Below are 21,808 nucleotides of genomic sequence, written 5' to 3' on the forward strand. Positions count from 1 at the left end.
GTGTAGATGACACCCAGGTTGTCCAATCAGTCAGAGAGGAGCTTCGTAAATATATTCTAAAGCGTGGGTGACATGCAGGAGCCTTGTGGGACACCCAGTGTATGGGGGTCGGGACTGCTGAGGCTGAGGGTGAGAAAACTCTGGTGGATCGGTTAGTGAGAAAGGAGTTTTAGACGCGTTAGTGGAGAATGCTGATGATGTGGTAAGGTGTTCAGTTAGGATTTGGTGGTCGACTAGGTCGAACGCCACGGACAAGTCAAGGAGCAGGAGGATAGCCAGGTTGCCTTTGCCAACTGGATTTTCAGGTCCAAGAGGGCTGTCTCCTTTCCATGTCTTGGCCTGAAGCCTGATTGTCTAAGGTCTAATAACTTGTTTTCCTCTAGATGCTTCTGGATTTGCAGATATGCAACTCTGTCCAGTATTTTTGAGAGGAAGGGGGCGGTAGTGTTGGGCCTGAAATTGGTTGGAATGTTTGGATCTAGATTTGTTTTTTTTAGGAGCGGCATAACCCAGCCCTCCTTTAGGTTGTTGGGAACTTGACTAGTCTTGAAAGATGAGTTTATCAAGGTGGCGATGAACGGGGCCAGATCTTTAGCACCATCCTTACTGATGGAAGCTGGGCAGATGTCTCCTTGGCAATGTGACGGTTTCAGACTTTTCATGATGTCTTCAACTTCATTAGGTGACACTTGAGAGAATGTAAAAGGTTGCCATTGGGGGAGTTTTTTCTCTGGCGCATGTTTAGGCTGGAGACAGCTCGATACGCTACTTTTTTTAGATTCAATCTTGTTTTGTATGAGAGTGATTTTTGTCTGCTAAGGCTTGTTGGATTTTAGTGCACCTGGCCACATCCTTAATACAGTCATTAGTAGGCGTGCTGGTGATTCTAATTCCTTTAGGATGCTAAAGAGCTCCTTGGTGCTTGATTTGGCGTTATAGATTCTGGTGTTGTAGGCTTCTTTTTTGGTGGATAGGATGGCAGTTTTATAGGATGCAGCAGTTGTAGCGAACATGGTTTTATTGTGACTGATGGGTGGTTTCTGCTGATCTTTTGGTGTTTCTTAGGATTTGTAGCTCAGGCGTAAACCATTTATTAAGGTGGCCGAGCGGTATGGCTTTTTTAGTTTTGAGCGGTGCAGCGAGGTTTAGGGCTGATTCAAGCGTAACATTATAAAGGTCGACTAACTTGTTTGAGTCTAGGTTCTTGCACTTGGCAGGATCTAGGATGTTATTAATAAGTGGCCGTAGGCTGGTGATTGAGATATCTCAGCAATTTCTGGATAGGGTGGGGTGAGCTATAGTGGTGCTAGGGGGGGCTGTGCCTTAGATAGTGAAAGAAATGAGATGGTGGTCTGACCAGGCGACTGGTGCGTTCTGGAGGATAGTTACTGTGCAATTAAGGTCGGGCACCCAGTCCAGTATTCGGCCTTTGGTGTGTGTTGGTTCTGTGATTCTGTGTTTGAAGCCAAGTTGCGTGATGGAGTTTTCTAAGGCTAAGGCATGTAAATTGTTGGGGTCTTGCAAACCTAGGTTAACCAGGAGGATGGTTTGGGAACCAAGTTTGTTGTTGGTGGAGAGGATGTTGGTGATGTCTTCATCAAAGGATGTGATCGGGCCTGGAGAGTGATAGATGAGATGCATCAGGATAGTTTGAGTTGGTGAGAGTGTGAGTTTAACTGATAAAAGTTCTGCTGAAGGAAGGCTGGGAAGGGAAGTAGCTCTGAGACCCAGGTGGGTTTTAGTGATGAACTCCACTCCCCCTCCTTTGCCTGAGTTTCTGTCAGCCCTCATAATTGTATATCCCTCTGGCAGGGCTAAGGAGATTGCTGGTTGATATTCTATAAACCTTCCCTGGGTCAACGGTTGTCTTGCATAACTCCAGTGCTTCAGTGACTGTGTGTATCTCAGCTTGTCTCATTAGGGGTTATAGGTATAACTTTCTCAATCCCTGGGTAGCATAACAGAAAAACATGAAATATAACAATTTCCTCACTTGCATTACACAATGGGCACTCACTCGTATTTCCTGGCTTCCATGAGGTGGTGTATTTTGCCACCTTCAGTGAACCCAATCTAAAATTAATAGAGAGTGCGCATGCAAGCGGAGGAGTAATCCAGTCCCAGTACTTTTCTAACCAGAAATCTGAATATGTATTCTTGTGTACACTTCTAATGTATATTGGTCACTGTTGCTTGAATGACATTACTTGTGGAAATAAAGCACTATGAATGGAATAAACTAATAATTATATATATATATATATACATATATATATATATATATATATATCTTTTTTTCTTCACACTGATGGAATCAGGTAAAACTGAGCAGCACTCTTCATTTAGCCCAAAAAGTTAATCCGGACATCCAATTTCACAATTAAAAAGTCATCTTTATTGGTGCCTTGCAGGACGGCACAAACATATTAAAAAGCCATTAACATAAGGCTCCGCCAAAGTGCAAAAAAGATGTGCGCGTTGGGAACGTTAACGCGTTTCGCGGCTTTCCCTGCCGCTTGGTCACAACAATTCGTTCCCTTAGAACCATAGAGTTTAAAAACAGTGATGCAGAGTGAGACGGCGCTCATTACCGCCGAAATGGAAGAGGGACTCTGATGAAAAGTACACCCATCCAGAGCAAGTCAGAGGCTGACATGTTTGACATATAAAATCTGTATTAACTAAAACACAGTTAGATTGGAATTAATATTCTAACCCCCATAGATAATACATATGGGGATATTTTTTATAAGGAATTTAGACCAACTAGTCATATGTGAGTTCCCCACAGTGGACTTCTCATTACTTGCCCGTAACAGTGGGTGTCGATCATAGGAGACCCTCTATGCCATGTGTGAGCTTCAACATCTTATAACTGTTGGTCGCCCATCTCATGCACTACTATTGGTGAAACGGAGAAAGTGGTCAACAATATTGATTGACCCCATGATCGTCAGTTGAGAGAATGCAACATTATAAAATGCCTAGTGCATAATCATTAAATGGTAGAATGTCCACATTTCTGTATAGTGCACGGCGTGTAGATCTTCAAATCGAAACTACACACTTTTGATCAAATGTGTTACTCAAGATGGCATGCACCACTCATTAATCTGATGCATAGTGCAGCTAAGTAATGCTCAAATTGAATTCATTGTTGTCCAATACATAGTGTATGGGAGTGCGGCAAGAGGGGACTGTGTACATTAGGACAGGATGTTATCTTATCCACTCATCATCCCTCTAACACGGCAAGAAATTCCTCAAACACTGCATATCCTGTTAAAACAAACTCTAATGTGCATAAGTGTATGTAAAAAAGTGTATAAAATCATGATCAGTGTAAACATAGTGGTGCACAGACAATCAACTATACCGTTAAAAATCTATATATGTATATGTGGTGACAAACAAGTTAAAATCATGTTAAAATGCAAACATTTAAGTGTCTCTCAGTTTCATCGGACTGTATACTGTATAATTCCAGCAATTTGTTGTGTATCTCAATTCTCAATGTTTGCTGGAAGATTGTAAGTTGGAAAAAACCCAGAAAACCACAGGACATTGAACCATATGGGGGACAGAAAGGAGAGAAACTGAAGACCAATTTCCAACAATTAATAATTATTATTGTTGTCCCAAAAATGTGTAAAGTTCCTCATCTATGTTGTGTCCTTGTGGAAACTTGCTTTCAAAATCCAATATACAACGAGTCTCTTTCTGTCTCAGAATCTTTTCTTTGTCTCCTCCTCTTGGTCCCGTCTCGATTTTATGAATGCCAAAAAACCCAAAACTGCTCATGTCCTTCTCATGATATTCTGCGAAATGTTTGGCCATTGGGTAGTTTGCATCGTTGTTCGTGATTGCTCTTACATGTTGTTGGATATGTGTTTTGAGTTTGCATTTAGTGCTTCCTATATACCACTTGTTGCACGCGCAGGTCAGCACATAAACGACGTATTCCGTCTCACAGGTAATTATTCCTAATATAGGAACCGAATGCCCAGTGATCGGATGTTTGAAAGAGCCTTGTGTTATGGCATACTTACAAATGTTGCAACGGGTACATTTAAAAAAGCCCTCTTTCTTGTGGTCTACTAGCCACCTCCTCTCTCTGCTGTTTTCTTCCTGGGTCATGTAGCTTTGAACCAAGATGTCTCTTATCGACTTGTTTTTTCTGAAAGTTATCCGTGGATAATTCTGGAGATTTTTGTTAAGATCCTGATCCGCCATGAGGATTCTCCAATGATTGTTGAGAATCCGTCTAATCTTGGGTGCTTGAGTATCAAAGGTTAGAATTAGTCGCGTACTGTCTTTCTCTATAGTTTTCCTTTCATTATGTTTGGTTCCTGCTATGAGCTTCGAGCGGTCCTTAGCTCTTGCTTTAAGGTATGCCCTCTCCACAACTCTCCTCGGATATTGTTGTTTGGAAAAGCCTTGCGCAGTGATTCTGCTCTCCATATCATAGGATTTTAGGGTACTGTTGTTTCTTCGTAGCCGGATGAATTCTCCATAGGGAACACTCCATATCAGATTTTTTGGATGTCCACTTTGTGCATGGAGTGGTGAATTGGTCCCTGTGATTTTTCTGTGTAGTTCACTTGTGAGTTTGTTGTCTACTATTCTCACATTCACGTCGAGAAATGTAATCAAAGTACGACTGTGTGTTTCTGTGAACCGGAGATTGTTTTCATTGATGTTTAGATATTTAAAAAACTCCATCCATCCTTGTTCGGTCCCTTTCCATATCATGAAGAGATCGTCAATATATCTCAACCAGAGGACAATGTTGTCTGTGTATTTTTGGTTCTTCTCCGTCCACACCTCTCGTTCTTCCCAGGCGCCCATAGTCAGATTGGCATAGGACGGCGCAAAAGTAGTGCCCATGGCGGTTCCTTGTAGCTGTTTGAAAAATTCATTGTTGAATAAGAAGATGTTATTGGTAAGACATAAGTCTATCATTGATAGTACCATTTGTGTATGCTCCAAATAGTTGAGAGATCGAATTTGTAAAAAGTGTTTGCATGCCTGTTTACCATATTCGTGGCCAATCGAGGTGTATAGTGAGACCACGTCCATGCTTGTTAACAAATAATCTTGCTCCCAGGGGATGTCCTCAATTTTAGCTAGAAAATCGGTAGTGTCTCTGAGATATGATGGTAATGTCAAGACAAATGGAAACAGGACCTCATCTATGTACTTAGACATATTTTCCAGAGCAGATCCTATCGAACAGACAATCGGTCTTCCCGGTGGCTTTTTTATGTTCTTATGTATCTTGGGGAGGAAGTAAATAGTTGGTGTGATGGAATTAGTTGTTGTAAGAAATGTGCAACTTTCTTCAGACAGTAGGCCTTTCGCTCCCCATTCTGTGAGTAACGCCTTGATTTTGCTTTCAAGTTCCTTGGTCGGATTGTGAGCAATTTTCATATAACATTGATTGTCATTGAGCTGTTTGTAGGCTTCACGTATATAGTCCTCCCTGTTCTGCAGGACTATATTGCGTTCCTTATCAGACGGTTTGATGATACAATTTTTGAGTTCATGCAGCTCTTTCAATGCCTGTCTGTCTGTGAATGATAAATTGTCATTGCGGATGTTTTTCTGTTCCTTTCTTCTAAGTTTTTTCAGATCTTCAATCACTAAACTCTGAAATGCCTCTATGTTATTGCCAAGGTTAGCCACGGGATTGAATTTGGACATGGGTTTCAATTGGCTTTTGGGTGTCCAATCTGTTCTGATGTTTAGTTCTTGCAGAGCTTCGGGTTCACCTTGATCTTCCACGAATATGCCTCTCTCCAGGTCAACCAGGTCTGTCAAAACGGTTAACTCCTTGATTTGAACCTCAGTATGTCCCATTTGTTTTTCTCTAGGGTGTTTTTTATACTGATTTGTGGCGAAGAATTTCTTCAAACGAATTTTGCGTATGTATTTATCAAAGTCAATTCTTGTCTGTACATAATCATTTTTTGCCTTCGGGCAAAAGTTTAAACCTAGATTGAGTACTTTTGTCTGGTTGGGGGTAAGTATGTGGTCTGATAGGTTAATGATTTTTAGTTTAGTATCTTCCCCATTAGTTTGTTCCGTTATTTTCCAGAGCGCAGCGATCTGGCCGGGGTACTGTTCGTTGCATTGCCTGCCCCTCTTCCCCCTCCTCGTGGTTTTCGGCCGCCTCTGCCTCTTCCTTGACTTCGATTTCCACCTCTCTGTGGTTTGTTCTTTCTGCCGTCTTGGCGTAGTAAACGCATTTCGTCTAAAAAATTCATGCGTACATGCGGTTCATCAGTTTCACTACCTGTCAGATCTGATTCTGAGGTTGGTACATTATCGCTGAGTTCCCCTTCGTTTGGTTCAGTTGAGCTTGCTGGCCTGGATAGGGATGCCAGTCTCATTTGATCAAATCTTTTCGCAAATGTGTAGACTCTCCCTCTCTCATAGTCTTCTTTGTCCCTTAGAAACTTTCTCTGTTTCCTTTGCTTTATTTCTTCTTCATACTCACTGAGACTTTTCTCCATGTTCTTCCCCAATCTCTTGCCTTCTTCGGTCTCAGGTACCTTTTTTAGTTGTTTTTCTATTTCTGTAATCTTTTCCAATGTCTTAATACGGTCCGCACCAGCATACTTCACCAGCAACTGCAAAAATGTTCTAGAACACCTGTTCGTTGCTGCGCTCCATTCTTGTAGCATCATAGGGTCTAATTCTTCAAAGGAAGGGATAGTTAGAATCCTTAAACCGCGTGGGATTCTGCCTACTTCGATGTAATTCTGAAGTGAGTGCTCCTCCCACCATTTGCTCAACTCCCTGCGTCGCAGTTTTTCCAGTTCCTTCAAAAGACCCAATTCGCTGTCACTCTTCGGTGCCGTTGCGGCTGGTTTGCTGGTGTTGCTAGTTTGCAAAGTCTCATTAAACAGTGTGGCGGCTTGTGCCTTTCTGATTGCCTCTCTATTACTTGTATAATCTTATAAAAGTGTACATTTTTATGTATACCAGTGTGGTGTGCTTTCTTTGGATAAGTGTGCAGACTAATTGTACCTTTGTGTCAGATTCATAGCCCCACCCCTGAGTTAAGCCTGACTGCTGTGCCTCGCTATTTACCTTAAGAGAGGTTTGGTGTACCATCCCAAGAGAAATCTGAGCAGTTCAGTTTGGCTAGTGTGGCATTGGACAGATAAACATAGCCAATGAAACATTAAGTATCATTATGGAAACCTGTGTCAGAACAAACCACCCCTCTGTTTCTCTCTGCACTTTGCCCATCAGCAGTCTCAAGCCCCTCTCAATCAAGATATCAACCCCTCTTAATCTAAGCATGAAATAGTTGGGTTAGTCCACATTGTTGACCATAAAAGCCTGAATGGGTGATTTGGCCGAATTTCGGTAGTTCGAAAATTCAGACCGGCCGAAAAGTTCGACCAAATCACGCATTCGGTGCTGGGGTTGCGGGGTGTCCGCCGCACCCTTGCTCACTATATTGTGTGCGGGGTGTCCCCCGCAGCCATCCCAAAAAGCCCCCCAAAAAATGGAAAATACCCTGTAGTACCGGTTCCCGATCACGGAAGAGAAAGGGACCAGGGACAGTCGGCGGCCGCAAGGTGAGTAGCGGGGGTGGGAGCATGCTAGGGAGGTGGGAGGGGGCGTGGGTGTGGGGCCGGGCCAAATCAGAAATGCTCAGGGGAGAAAAGATAGAAGGTTATTTCGTAAAAATAATCTTCAGTCTTTTCTCCCTCGAGCATTTGGATCTCGGGGTTTCAACCCCGATCCAAATAGTTAGGGATTTCGGTCGTATCTGATGTTTAAGATCTAATCCTTATAATTCTCTAGAAGTGCTTTTTCTTGGAGGAAGACTATAACCGTGCTGTGCCTATGTAAATGGGTCAGTAGTTTTTTTTTGTTTTTACTCCTAACGGCCCATGCTACATACACTTATGTTCTATTGGTTACAATCCGTGGGAATGTTGTCTGGCTGGGGTAGGCACCCCACTACTAACCCACTGATGACTGGTCCATCCAGAATTACCTTATTAGAGGTGTGTGTCAGCCCTTCAATATATTTTCCGGGTCAGGATGGTTTATTATGGCCTTGAGCACACTCTGCAGAGGTATAGCCAATACGTTTTATGGAGTAAAAGGAGGGGTAAGTATATCTCAACTAACTTCCAACTCTGATTATCATTGAAGATCAGCCATCTCTTGGCCCAGAATAGTTGAGCTGCCGAAAACATGATGTTCAGGCAGGAAGAGCCAGACCACATCACACTTGCTTTCCTGTAGTATTTCTATGTCATAGTGCACTTATCCTGCTATGCTGCCAGATACATCTCCCGAAAATGTTTCCAATTCTCCTATTGTTTTTGTGTTGGGGATGTATAGGTAACTTTGTGCAAAATATGTGCGCTTGGAAAGAGAATTCATTTTTGTTGCTTTTATGTCGGCTGTTTCATCTGATCAGATGTATGTAATTTTAGAGACAACTTGTGTTATCTCCTGCCCTTTTTATTCCTCAGCGGGGTGGGCTAAAAGACTCCTAATTGTTATTTGAATTTTTTGTATGGGTAATGCGAGTGTGCATTGTGTTTGGGAGTCACGCAAATGAACGTGCACTTAATTGGCTAGCAGATTATGTTGTTGCCCCACTTGACAAGATTATCTGACCCCTCTCACCCTGCGATGTTAGCTGTACACATGTACAGATGCAGGATGCCTCTAAATGTAATGTATTTAATTGTGGGATGCTGGCTGAGAGCGTACCCCGAATGTGACATCTGTGCAGTGTCCAAGCTGCTAAGTGCACCCCACCACCTTCCTGTGCACTGGTAATCCACTGCTTCTATGCTGTGAATTTGTCACACTTCCATTACAAGCGGCAGAGAAGCACGTAGATGCACTTCCAGTCCAGCCCTTTCCGCCTCCATGTTAATTGAGAGCACTTAACAGGTATACCACTCCATTTAGCACTAACATCTGCACGAACATCATACATAAGCAGCACTTTAAAATCCCTGTATAAGATGAGGAGGCAATGAAAAAGCACAGTATGTTGTCTCTGGGTAGATTTTTCTCTGGGCCCCTTTTTTGGGGAACGTTTCCTCCCCTTTCCCTTGACAATAATCCTTGGTTCATTTGAAGCCTTCAACATCTACCACACCATTCTACTCAACATCATATCTCACAGGAGGAAACTTTCAGACACTGTCCTCAAGTGGTTCACCTCCTTCCTTACTGACAGGACACACTTTGTCTTCATGCCCCCTTTTTGATCTGACCCCATCCTGGTCAATTACAGGGTCCTGCAAGTCTCCTCCCTATCTTCACTCCGCTTCAACCCATATGTTAATTCCCTTGGACAGACCCTTAGCAAAAACACAACATCCATTTCCACCAATACGCAAATGGCACACACATATACTTCCAAATTTCATCCCCTTCACAACTCCACATTCTCAAAAGATGTCGCACCACCATCGCCACTTGGATCGCCTCCCACTTCCTCAAGCTCAACCCTTCTAAAATGGATTACCTCCTCATCTGCCCCTAGACACACACCCATACTCGCCCCATAGATCAAAGAACTCACCATGAACAACCCACACATATCCCTCTCCACACCTGTCAAATCCTTTTGTTTCACCATCAACACCCCCCCACCTTTCCTTGACACACCACATGACTACTGTTAACAAAACATGCAATCTACAACTACACATCCTTCCTCATGATGACTTGACTGCACCTCTTTCCAATCACTGGTTCTGTCCAAGCTGGACTATTGCAATGTTCTCCCCACTGGACTCCCCAGCAGCATGCTTGCCCCTCTGCAAGCCATACAACACACAGCAGCCAGACTGAACCTACACCTTCCAAATCTTTCACACATCCCTTCATCTCTCGCCCAGCCCTGCTGGCTACCCGTACACCAAAGAATTGCCTTCAAGGGACTCTGCAGTGTTTTCTAAGCCAACCACCACAAAACCCCATCTTAACTTCATGACAGACTTAAACCCATCACCCACACAAACACCAGACAAGCAAGATAGCATCTCATACACATTCCACTCTGCAAAGTAACATGCACACAAGCATTTACCCACTGGGCACTCACCTCTTTACAGCCGCACTGCATCCTTCATCACTTTCAGAAAGAGCCTCAAAACATACCTGTTTTCCCACAGATCACACACATCCCTCACATCTTTACTGCTACCACTTATCTATCCTAATCACTCTATCCTATCCTGAAAACCCTTTGTAAATTCTGTTAACCTTTAAACCTTGAAAGACACTCTGAGTCCTTCTGGGAAAGGCCTGCGCTGAACAAAGATTCTAATAGAATAAAATAAAACTAATGAAGAAGGCTCTTCTGTATGAGGCCAGTCCTATATGAGTATAGGAAACTAAAGGAGTTCTGCCACATACAAATTTAACATACTATAGATCATGTATGTAACAATTTTTCACAAGGGTGGCTGGAATGAGTCAGCCCTAAAACAATCCTTCGAAAATCGTGATGTTGGGCAGATGTGAATTATTTGAATCCAAGATATAAGCTTTGCACCAACATTTTGTGCAACTAGACCTTTTTGAGGTTGGTTGACAACACTTTTATTCATGTTTCCATATATGAATGCATTCAAAGGTTGCTTTCTTGCATTAATTTGAGGCAGTTTTATTAATATTCTGCTTTAAACCTTTATTTAGCATTTTTTAGCATTTGTTTTTCTATAACATAGCTCTGCATTTAAGAAGAACAAACAGTTGTGATACAATCATGGGTGACAGTAAATACACCACACATATATCTATTTGCACCTCAGTGCTAGTACATAGTATTGCACTACAAGCCAATCTTTATAGCACAAAACCTAACATGTTTAAGCATAGTACAACCAATTAGTAACAAGAATGAATTTGCGTGTGTCAAATTATTTTACCTGACAAGTCATAAAGCAGACGGGATATTGACCAATCCTGGGTCCTATATGAGGACATTGCTAGTATTACATGTGAGGTTTTGTGTGGCTATAAAGAAGGATGTGTTTTACCTCCTTACTATCAAGCAGAGCTCTTAAAGTCTACTGGAGATTGTTGTTGACCTTCATGTCAGATTTAGAGTGTATAAGTGGGTTTTTGTGTTACCCTTATGAGACTTGTTCAACTGAGTACAGCCTTGTCAGTTGATATTATGGCATGTGAGAAACCTGAGGATATTCTCCCAGATAGGCCCAAGGTTCCTCTAGTTAGGTGGCCAGGGAAGGGCCATCACTTTTGAATCCCAACCCTGGGGTGGACAAGCGAGGGAGTATCACCTGGGTGAGGGGAGCCAGGGTTATAAATCCGGGAGACACTCAGGTGAGGCACTGTATCTGATTATGATAACAGGGGATGAGGAAGACATCCCTGATGCCTTTATAGGATATTCGGGGCTACCTCTCTTGAATAAGGAAGGGACATACAATTATAATAGAATAACAAAGGTGAAATATGGGAACCAGAGGGACCAGAATCTGGTTGGCTATAACATGTATGGATGCTTCCCCAACTTAAGTCAGAGAACTTCTTATCCCTATCACTATTACAAATCGTCAGTAAAACAAGATGAAATGGGGAAAGGGGAATCACCCTGGACAAATCAACCAGGGTGTGCCCCAAACTCATCCTTCTTATTACCCTTATCCCTGCAAGAACCCTCAGTGGTCTTGTCCCATCTCCCCTCCCCCATTTCCAACAAATACTGGGAAAGAGGCACCCGGGAGTAGTGAAGATTTCCCATAGAAATCACATGGTTAGTGTAAGGGAAACTGGCTGTAGAAAGAACTTAAGTTGTCCCATTGATAGTCAGGCAGAGGCAGGCGCTTACTGATTATCATTCACACCGGACACCACTTGACTGTTTTCACAACTATAGAAAGTGTGGTTCTATAAAGGTGGGAGAGCGAGCTGGTGATGTTGTCTGGACCAGAGAAGCCAAGGAGCAGAGAGCAGCAGGATATATGACCCACACGAGAACAGCACGCAGAGACTCTGGGCCAGAGTTGGTGAGGGGCTGTGGCATGGTTAAGGAGCCGTGTCTCCCCCTCCTCTATCCTCGGCTACCTTGCCTTCCCCCTCCCTCCCTGCCCCCGCTCATGCTCCTTCTTCCCCTCGCAGGGTGTACCTCTGATATGTACCCCTCCCCGGAAGCCCTTCAAGGATGGCAACCTTCTCCATAGTGCCACTCTTAACTCTCGCTCTACTGTCAAACATTCCTCTGATATATGTCGCCTTCTTGAGGAAATTGACCTTGATGTCCTCGGTCTCACTGAGACATGGTTCACGGCCAGCTCTGTCACCAGCTTTGACACACTCCTACCTGACGGCTACAAGATCCTCTCCGTGCCCAGGCCCAACCGTGCTGATGGGGGTGTTGCCCTTATCTTCCCTGAGTGGATTCCTGCCTCTGTCACTCCTACGCAGACCTACTCCTCTTTTGAATGCCTTGTCTGCTGACTCTTTCTCTCTCCTAGCCATTCCCTTACTGTGGCTACTATCTATCAACCACCCGGCCAGATTTCCTCCTTCCTCTCCGAGTGGGCGGACCTCTCCTCCTCACTCTTGGCCTCAACCACTCAACTCCTCTTTCTAGGAGTCTTCAACATCCACCTGAATGCCTCCTGTCGCCCCTCTGGACACTTTCGTGACCTCTGTGACTCTTTCTCACTCTCTATTCTCCTGTCTGGGCCGACTCATTGCTTGCTCTGATCTCTTCTGACCTTCCCCTCTTTGTCTCTCTCTCCACTCCTCTCTCCTCGAGTGATCACTTTCTCCTATCCTCCCACCTCACCCTCCCTACCCCTCAAGCAAAGCCACCTTCATCACTGCCACCCTCCTTCTCGGTCATCCGACCCATGAAGCGCATGTCAGTTGAGGCTTTCGCCGCCACCTTCTCATCCCCCCGTCCCCCTTCGGCTGACTCCCACCCTGACACAGCCCTCTCCACTCTCCACTCTGCTATATCTGATACTCTTGATATCCTTGCCCCTGTCATAAGAATCCGCCTGAAGCCCAAAGCCAAATGTAACTCCTGGTATGATTCGGATTTCGTCACCCGAAAATGCAATGCAGGGTGGCAGAGAGGAAATGGCGTGCTTCATGTTCATCCTCTGACAAACTGGCCTGCCGCCTGCTCCAAAGGCAATACCGGCTCTCCGTTCTCACCAAGAAGAGAGTGCTCATCCAAGGCTGCATCTCTGCAGCATCTAACAACGCGGCTGAACTCTTTAAAATCTGCAAGGAACTGGCCAACCCTGCTGCAGTCTCTACCTCTCCTGTCCACTCCCAGGCCCTCTGCACGGCACTGGCTTCTCACTTCATTTCAAAAACTCAGGACGTCCTGTCCTCACTCTCCTCCTGTCACCTCCCTCGCTCTATTCCCTGCTCTTCCTCTGGCCCTTCTGCAGCCACCCCTCCTCCCTCCTCTGCCTTTCCCCTTTTGTCTGCTGACGAGGTTTCCAGACAAGTCCGATCTATGAAAGTCTCATCAAAACAGGTTTACCCCTGTTCCTCCAAAACTATCAAGGACCACATTGACTCCCTGGCTTCTGCCCTGGCTGACTTTTGCAATCACTCCTTCGCCTCTGGAGTCTTCCCATCCCCCCTTAAGCACTCCCTTGTGCACCCTCTTCTTAAGAAACCCTCTTCTGACCCCTCCTGCCCGGCTAACTATCGCCCAATCTCAATCACTCCCTTCCTGGGCAAGCTCCTGGAGAAACTGGCCATCTCCCAGCTTAATCTCCATGCGGAATCTGTTGGTTGTCTTCATGACCATCAGTCTGGCTTCAGAGCTGCCAGAAGCACGGAAACTGCTCTCCTGAACATCTGTGAAGACCTGCTCTCCAACCTTGACTCTAATACTCTGTGTGTTCTCATCTTGCTCGATCTCTCTTCTGCCTTTGATACTGTCAACCATGCCATCCTGCTCAACCGGCTCCGTGATAACCTGGGCATCACTGGTCAGGCTCTGCTGTGGCTGACCTCTTTCCTCTCCAATCGACCCTCCCAGGTCCAACTGGGGTCCTTCCTCTCTGACATCTTTTTCTCTACCTGTGGTGTCCCCCAGGGATCTAACCTCTCTCCCTGGCTGTTCAACCAATATCTGGCACTCCTTGCCCACTGCATCGCCGCTCTCTGCCCCATGATACCCAGCTCATTTTCACGCTACCTTCGGCCTCCTCCTCTTCTTCCCTCATCTCTGACTGTCTGTCTGCTATCCAGGAATGGTGTGTCACCAATGACCTCTGCCTTAATGCCAGTAAGACTGAGATTCTACTAATCGGCACACCCACTCCCTCCTTCCCTGCAACTCTCTGGCCGGCCTCTCTTGGCCCTCTTCCTGCTTCTACCTGCAAGGCAAAAAACCTCGGGGTCATCTTCGACTCCACACTCTCCTTCTCTCCTCACATATCTGACATCTCTAAGAAGTCACACTACCAGCTGCACCTCCTCGGAGGTATTCTTCCTTTCCTCTCCTTCCCCCAGAAGCTCATTGTCTCCAGAGCCCTGGTTCTCTCTAAGCTGGACTACTGTAACAGCCTCCATCTAAATCTGCCTGCCTCTACTCTCCGCCCTCTGCAACTCATCCAGAACAGGACTGCGAGACTTGTCCTTGGCCTCAAGCCCAGGGACCGTATCTCTCCAGGACTGAAATCTCTGCACTGGCTCCCAGTGACTGCGAGGATTAAGTTCAAAACCCTCTGCATTGTCCACAAGGCTTTCTGGGGCCTGGGGCCAAAATACCTTCAACTCTCTCTTCCTAAATATCTCCCTTCTCGAGCTCTTCGCTCATCCGCCTCCAACTCCATCAGGGTCAGCCGCTTCTCCAAGCAACGAGTTGGGGGTAGATCTCTCTCTGCGGCAGGGGCCTCCCTCTGGAACAGCCGTCCTGCCTCCCTGAAACTTGATGAGAACCATCTCCGGTTCTGGAAGCACCTCAAAACCTTCCTCTTTGCTTCTGCTTTCTTTCCCCCTGTCCCCTGCTAATTCCTGACTGAAACTGCACTGAATCTGCAACTGGGCCACTCACTGATCTCGGTCCCTGGCCTAGCCACTCTCCCCTTGCACTGCCTCCCTGGCAACCCCTGCACTGCGGGACTGTCTCTGTATCCCTACACCCCCCCCCTTCCCAGCACTTGTCTGCACTTACCTTGCACTTGCCACCAGCTGGCCCTTATTATTTATCTTGTTATTCTACTACCCCCGTACTGCACTTTCCTCTCTCCCTTTCCCCTTGCACTTTCCCTTCCCCTCTTCCCATGCACTTGCGCAATCTGAATGACACCGTGCCTAGTAAGATCGTTGTCTGTCTTCCCTTTGTCCCCCCTCCCTGCCTCGTTGCACCTTGAAACACTTGTGTATAGGCGCGTTACAAATGCCATATCATATATCATATCATATATCCAGGGAGCTGGAGCAAAGCACTCTGCAGGCTGCTATTGGCAGTCGGAGCATTGCTCGTTACCTTGGGACCTGTGCCAAAGGTGTCTGAGGGGCAGGTGGTGAGACCCTGACCTCAGGCCCACGCAACCAGAAGTGACCGCTTGTCAATGCGCTGCTGCCAGGGTGAATCTTCTGAAGGAGAGAGAGAGTGATGAGTGAGACTCTGCAGCATGCGGCGGACTGAAGCAGGGAAGGCAAAAAGAATGCATAAAGTGGCATGGAGCAGAAAAGAGGAAAGAAAGGAAAGAAGCCATTGAAGCAATACAGAATGAAGAAGTGTGCCAAGATACAAAGAAAGTAAGAGAAAACAAGAAAAGCAGAACGTTCAAGTGCCACTAAGTGAAAGAACTGTAATAAAGAGGGCACAAAAGACCCAAAACGAGAGAGAAGAGTGCATGCGATCCAGCTGAGTGGAAAGTGTGCAAGTGTGCACGGAAATGCTGGAAAAGGTGCCAGTGGGCACTGAAAGGTAAAGCGAGTGCACGTGTGCATAAATGAAGTTAAAGAAGGTGCCAGTGGGCACAAGAAAGAAGGCAAGAAAACAGAATACACACGGGAACAAGAAGGGGGTGCAGCAAGCCCCTGAAGGTAAAGGTTTAAGAGAAGGAAGAGCAGGAAATTAAAGAGAGGGGTTAGCACAGGCAGGGTTACCGCTGGACACGTAATGAGGCCCATTGACATTGTTTGAACGATGGAAGAGGTCCTATGAGCAGTCTCTTTTTGATTTAACTCATTTTGAAGCTGACCATCCTGCACGTCGTGAGAAGACTACCTGAAACAAATCCTGGTTTCCTGTTTTTGTTGAACCACCACTGTTTGCTTTAGAAAGACTTCCTAGCACATGTTTGTTAAAAAGTGAGGGCAAGCATAGGTTTAGAAATGGACAGATCTTTATTTTGGACTCTCAAGACATCGACAGCCCTTAGAAACATCAGTTGAAGGAACCATCCCTTTAGTGTTCGGGCCAGTTAGGCATTACACCAATCCAGGAACTTTAGTAAATCATTTTTTTTTTAAACTAATATCTTTGAGTCTGTGTCTCTCTTCATACCATGCCTGTCTCACAGGCACCATACATAGGCATGGTGCCATTGAGTGGGCCAACAGAAATTGTGACGATTGTGATTGATTTGGGTGATGGCAAACTAAGATCTGGACTATCTCACTCGCAAAGTTCACATCAGCCACCCAATAGCTGCCAGATTGTGTTGATTTGAGAGGTAAATGGGATTCTATAGTAACTGAGAGATTTGAGAATCCACAAAACTGTACTATCCTGTGCCACTGATGTACTTAATTACCGCTTTGATAACATTGTGTTGTTAATTCCATATAACAGGCTAAAGCCAAATATTTGGAAGTGGCCAGGAGAATGAAGGAATATGAAGATAAGAAATATGAACAATGGAAAGAGCATGCAGAACTGATACTTCCGTCTCTTCTGAAAAGAAGCCTCCTTTTGAAACTGTCTGCTGGAGAGCAAACGCCAACAGTTCAAATACTTATTGAACCAGTAAGTGAGCAGAAAACAATTCACTTTCTCTGTTATTACAACTTGGAAGACATTTTCTTAGATCCCAACTTGTCAGTGTTGCATATTACACAACCTTGAGTTGGTGTTTCCCAGTGTCACCGCATTCGTTTTGCGCATTGTGTGTGTTTCCATTTTAGGTAGAGAACATGCCAAGTGAAACACATAAGGCCTCTGGTGTGGTTGATTTGTGTCCTTTGGAATGCTCCACAATGAAGAGCAGAATTTGCCCAGAGTTATTTTTTTCATTTCACATATTACGTATACACCATTTTATGGTTGCAAGCACGTGTTTTTGCTCATCCTGCTCAATATCCTTGTTGTATGGTGTGGGACGGCTGAGCAATGATACATGCAGTGTGTTATCCGTGTGTTTCAGACAAATGGCTTCATTAATTATTTATTAAGGGCAGGGGTTGGACCAAACGCCTACAAGATCTATGGCACAATCTACACATTTAAAGATGCTTCTAAAGTCAACAGTGTCACAGATGGGTCAACATATTTGGAAATCTGTGTCAAAATCATAAAGTTCTTATAATACACTTTTATAAGTCCACTCCTAACCCGCCCCTTTGTATGACCTATTCTACAAAGTAATGGCCAAACGATGTGGCCGCCATAACATTTCAAAACCTAATCTTAAATCGTTTAACTTCCTTACTACCCTAGATTTGTAATGCAAATGGTGCGGAAAAGGGTTGTTGCAGTTTATCTCACAAAACAGTTCCCAAAATCCTAATATCAAATGTCTAGTCCTAAACAAACACAGCAAAACAAATAGCTTTTCCTGGGAAGGCTCTTCCATGGTTTACACAGTCTGGCTGTATCCTGTCTTCCTCCTTTCAGCAGCTCTCTGAGGACCTCGCCCAGGAATCAGGTTCTTCAGTTTCTTTCATTAGGTTTCTTCTCTGAACCTTTCCTTCAGCCTCTGGTTTCTCGCACCACTCCTTTGTTATATGATGCAATTTGAGGTTACATGTTTGCTTTATAGAGACATTTTACCAATAACCAGTGAGGATTTGAGATAACTGTGGTATGGTGCAGGTCTCTCCCAGACGTTGGTTTCAACAGCTTTCACAGTAGATCTTTCCCAGACCTCAGATTCTACATCATTCACTACTGCCATAGGTCTCTCCGTTTTAAGGAGCACATAATCTTCAGGCCTTTTTCACCTTGGCACAGACCATATACACGGTCAGAGGTCTTTAATCTTTGGCGCTCCAGATATTTTGGTCTACAACTACCATCAGCCTAAGCCAGGACAGTCAATGGTGGGGGATAATGGACGTCATAGCTTAAAACATCGGGCGAGCTGGAGATTTCAGACCCCTGCAGTAAGTATACCTTCTTTCCAGCAGCCTGGGTATGCGCTCTGGGCTAGCCATCTCCAGAAAAGCTATTGCATGTTAGCTAAAACAAGGATTGCCTCTTCCCATGTACCATGGTTCCTTTGTCGTTAGGGACATTTTGGAAGCGTACTGGCTGCCTTGCAAACTCCTTTGCATTTTCTCTTCCTCATTCCCTGTCTTTTATCCAGGGGAGATGAGGCTTGTTTTGGCAGTTTGGATTGCCTCGAGCCATCAGGATTTCGAATTTTACATTGGTTACTTGCTTGCACTTCCCCTAACGGATATTTAAATGTCTCTGCCAGCCTCGCTGTCCATTCCCTAACCATTTCCTTCTGAGTCTACAAAAATGGCGTGTCACCACCATCTTGGAATTCCTAAGGGTGCTTGCATGGGCATCCGTTATGTACGGTAGACCCAAGATCTGATTCAGAAAAATCAATCCACGGAAGCAATAATGGAGTGAACGATATGCAAGAAAAACATCTTTAATGCATGCAAATTCCAGCCAGGTGGGTTAGTTAGCTCATTAGAACTGGAAACGCTCTTGACCCACCGACATTGAGTTACAGTATATAAAGACAGAAGCCACAACATTTGAATACATTACAAGCATCAAGTACAAGCTAATCCCAGGATCCCTAATTGCTCTCACCTATATTATTTTTTTAAAGTTATTTTATTTGTATTTTGTTTAAAAAACTTTTTTACAAAAAAATCCATTTAACATTACATCCCAATAATAATAAAGTAATACATCAGATATAGTTAAACAATAAAAGCACTCACAAATAAGCACAGAAGAAAAAGAACTACAGATTCAACAGTTATAAATGAGTAAAACACGCTATCATTGCAGCAGATTACAAAAAAGACAATTCATTAATAAATCCATCCCATTCAATTTAACCCGATCAATACATCAAATTCATTGTTTTAATAAAACCTGCCACCGCCAGGCGGTCTTTAGTAGAATTGATGTTAAGACATGTATTCCAGATATAGTCACAATTCAATGAACACCAATTCAGGGCCCGAGCGGGAGAATTAGGGAAATATTTCATCCTACTAGTATTTAATACTACGCATTCCAGAACTAAATGTTGCACAGTCTCAATCGAGCCCAGATTACAAAATCTGCAAATGGTATCCGTCATCGGGTGAGTTCTTCTCCTTAACATGATCTCTCTCGTTAATAGCAGATTCCCTCTTAATCTTAATAAATTACTTCTATAATATTTATTGGGGAACTGCAAGAGGATCATTGTTGGGGCACCCCGCCTTCTATGATCAAATGCCAAATTATGAAGCGATGGATACGAATGAAAGGAATCGGAAGTACAGACCCAATCAAAATCATAAAGGGCTTTCTTCACTTTCCCAGGGTTTGCCAACAAAGAAGCCCTGTCCATTTCCAAATTATCCAAAATAGCAAGGGCCCTCACCTCCAACTGGAGAAGAAAGTTGGATTTATTCTTTGTACTAAAGAGTTCTTTTCCCAATAACTCGTAAAGGGTGTGTAGAATTGGGTCAATTAATTTGGCAAATAAAGCAAGTAAATTCCACTCCACATGAGCCCCTCACCTCATCGAGACCATCCCTAACTCTAATCTTATGGCTGCCAGTGGTATCGAATTAGGCACATTTAATAGTTTGTGCCAAATTTTTGTCTCAATTCAGTCTAAAACCTTAATGATAATACCGTCAACTAATTCCAAGGCATTGATTAGTTTTGGGACAATCTTGCCTTCATAGAATGTAAGGGCTGGTTTAATCGACAAGCGCCTGTACTTCCTGTCAATTTTCAATACCTGGAAGGACAAGCCTTTCTCTTTGTTAAGCAGGGACTCTCTAATAGTTTTACACCCTGGCAAAGAACTAATCTGGAAACTCAAGTAAACCAACGATTCCAATGTACCAATCGCTCTATTTCCCAGAGACCAGACCCTTCCTCTCTTTTTTCTTTCCCCCTCAAAATTGCAAGGATCTTGGTCTCAGTTGGATTCACCACCAGGCCGTTTTCAATGGCATACACAGCAAATTTTGTCAATAAACATTGTAAACCAGTCCACGAATTGTCAAATAACAAAAAAATCATCTGTGTATGCCAACCATTCCACCCTCAATGCACCAATGTTGGGTGGTATGAGGCACACCCCCGCCAGGTATTTTACCACATCAGATACGTAAAGATTGAACAGGCATGGTGCCAAGTTACATCCTTGTCTCAAGCCCTTAAAGGTTTTAATGCATTCAGACAGTTCCTGTCCCTGTTCAATCTTACACAGATCCCAGAATCCGCGTACAGGGCAATCAACAGTCTCAACAAACTGCCCAGTAGACTCCATTGGGCAAGTTTACTCCACAGTCTCTGTTCCTGTTTATCTTGTCCAAGGCCATAGAGAGGTCAATGGATGTCATATTGGTGCATGCATTCACCTGGTTCCATGCGGAAACTTGCACGGCCTTCACCACTAACCCATTAAGGTTAGAGTATCCCTTACGGAAACCTGGCTGAAATGGGCTCAATCGACCAGTTGCCCGTGCCCATTCTTCGACATGAGCTAAGAGAGCTGATGAGAAGATTTTACTATCGACGTCTATTAGTGAAATTGAGCGATAGTTTTTCGGTTCTGACCTTGCGCCTTGCCTAAAAATGGGAACGCCGTTCGCCGTTCTCCAGGATAGTCAAAATACCTGAGACCAAAATGCTCCCAAACACGTTAGGACCTTCGACCAGTTAATCGGATCTCATTTAAGTGCATAGTTTGTAAGACCTTTTGGGCTTGGGGCACGCGACTTCTTGCACCTCCATGATATATTTAGTAATATCAGGATCAAGTTCCTTGTCCAGGGAGCCCACACCATAGATCTCATTACAAAAGCCACCCATTGGGTTTCTGAAACAGCATTCAATGCAGAGGCATCTACCAATGGGTCCAAATTATTGACTAGAACCCAGAATGTCTCGGGAGGATAGCTCAGGGGCAGCGTACTCGCCTTTGAAGCAAGATGACACGGAACAACATGGGTTTGATTCCCGGGTCTGCGCTTAGAAACCTCTGGGTATTAAGCACGTTATAAATAACCTATCATATCATATCAATGCACAAGAATCGTGTTTAATTGAAGTACGAAGCATGCATTCTGCGTCCAACTGCAACATAGTAGCTTTAATAGACTTGCAAACATTTTAATATTTTTTTTTCAATTTCTTTGAGTCAAGCTGAAAATTAGAACTCCCCTTACTAGCCAGTATCAAACCCCTTATATCCCAGTGGAGTTTCCTTTTTGCCTCAACCAGAGAGGAATTCTAGACATGCATTGTTTCCCCCTTACCCTACTTGAGAATGTTCTATTCTGTTTAACACAGGCAATCAATTCCCCCATAAAATCATTGAAACACTGGGAGTTAAATACTCCCAACTTCCATTGTAGGGGCGTTCCTCTAACAATACAG

The 21,808-nt window shown here is 44.3% G+C and overlaps 1 protein-coding gene across 1 annotated transcript in view; it reads left to right on the forward strand.

The window, feature by feature from the left end:
* The window catches only part of DNAH10 (dynein axonemal heavy chain 10), a 2,725,177-nt gene that overhangs the window by 414,878 nt on the left and 2,288,491 nt on the right, over positions 1-21,808 (forward strand). Inside the window, exon 14 of the mRNA XM_069619694.1 lies at positions 16,808-16,981. Coding sequence (XP_069475795.1) covers positions 16,808-16,981 — 174 coding nt within the window. The remainder of the gene's footprint in view (positions 1-16,807; positions 16,982-21,808) is intronic.

This window comes from Ambystoma mexicanum, chromosome 10, assembly GCF_040938575.1.
Source record: "Ambystoma mexicanum isolate Mex_15411 chromosome 10, UKY_AmexF1_1, whole genome shotgun sequence".
NCBI classification, from domain to species: Eukaryota; Metazoa; Chordata; class Amphibia; order Caudata; family Ambystomatidae; genus Ambystoma; species Ambystoma mexicanum.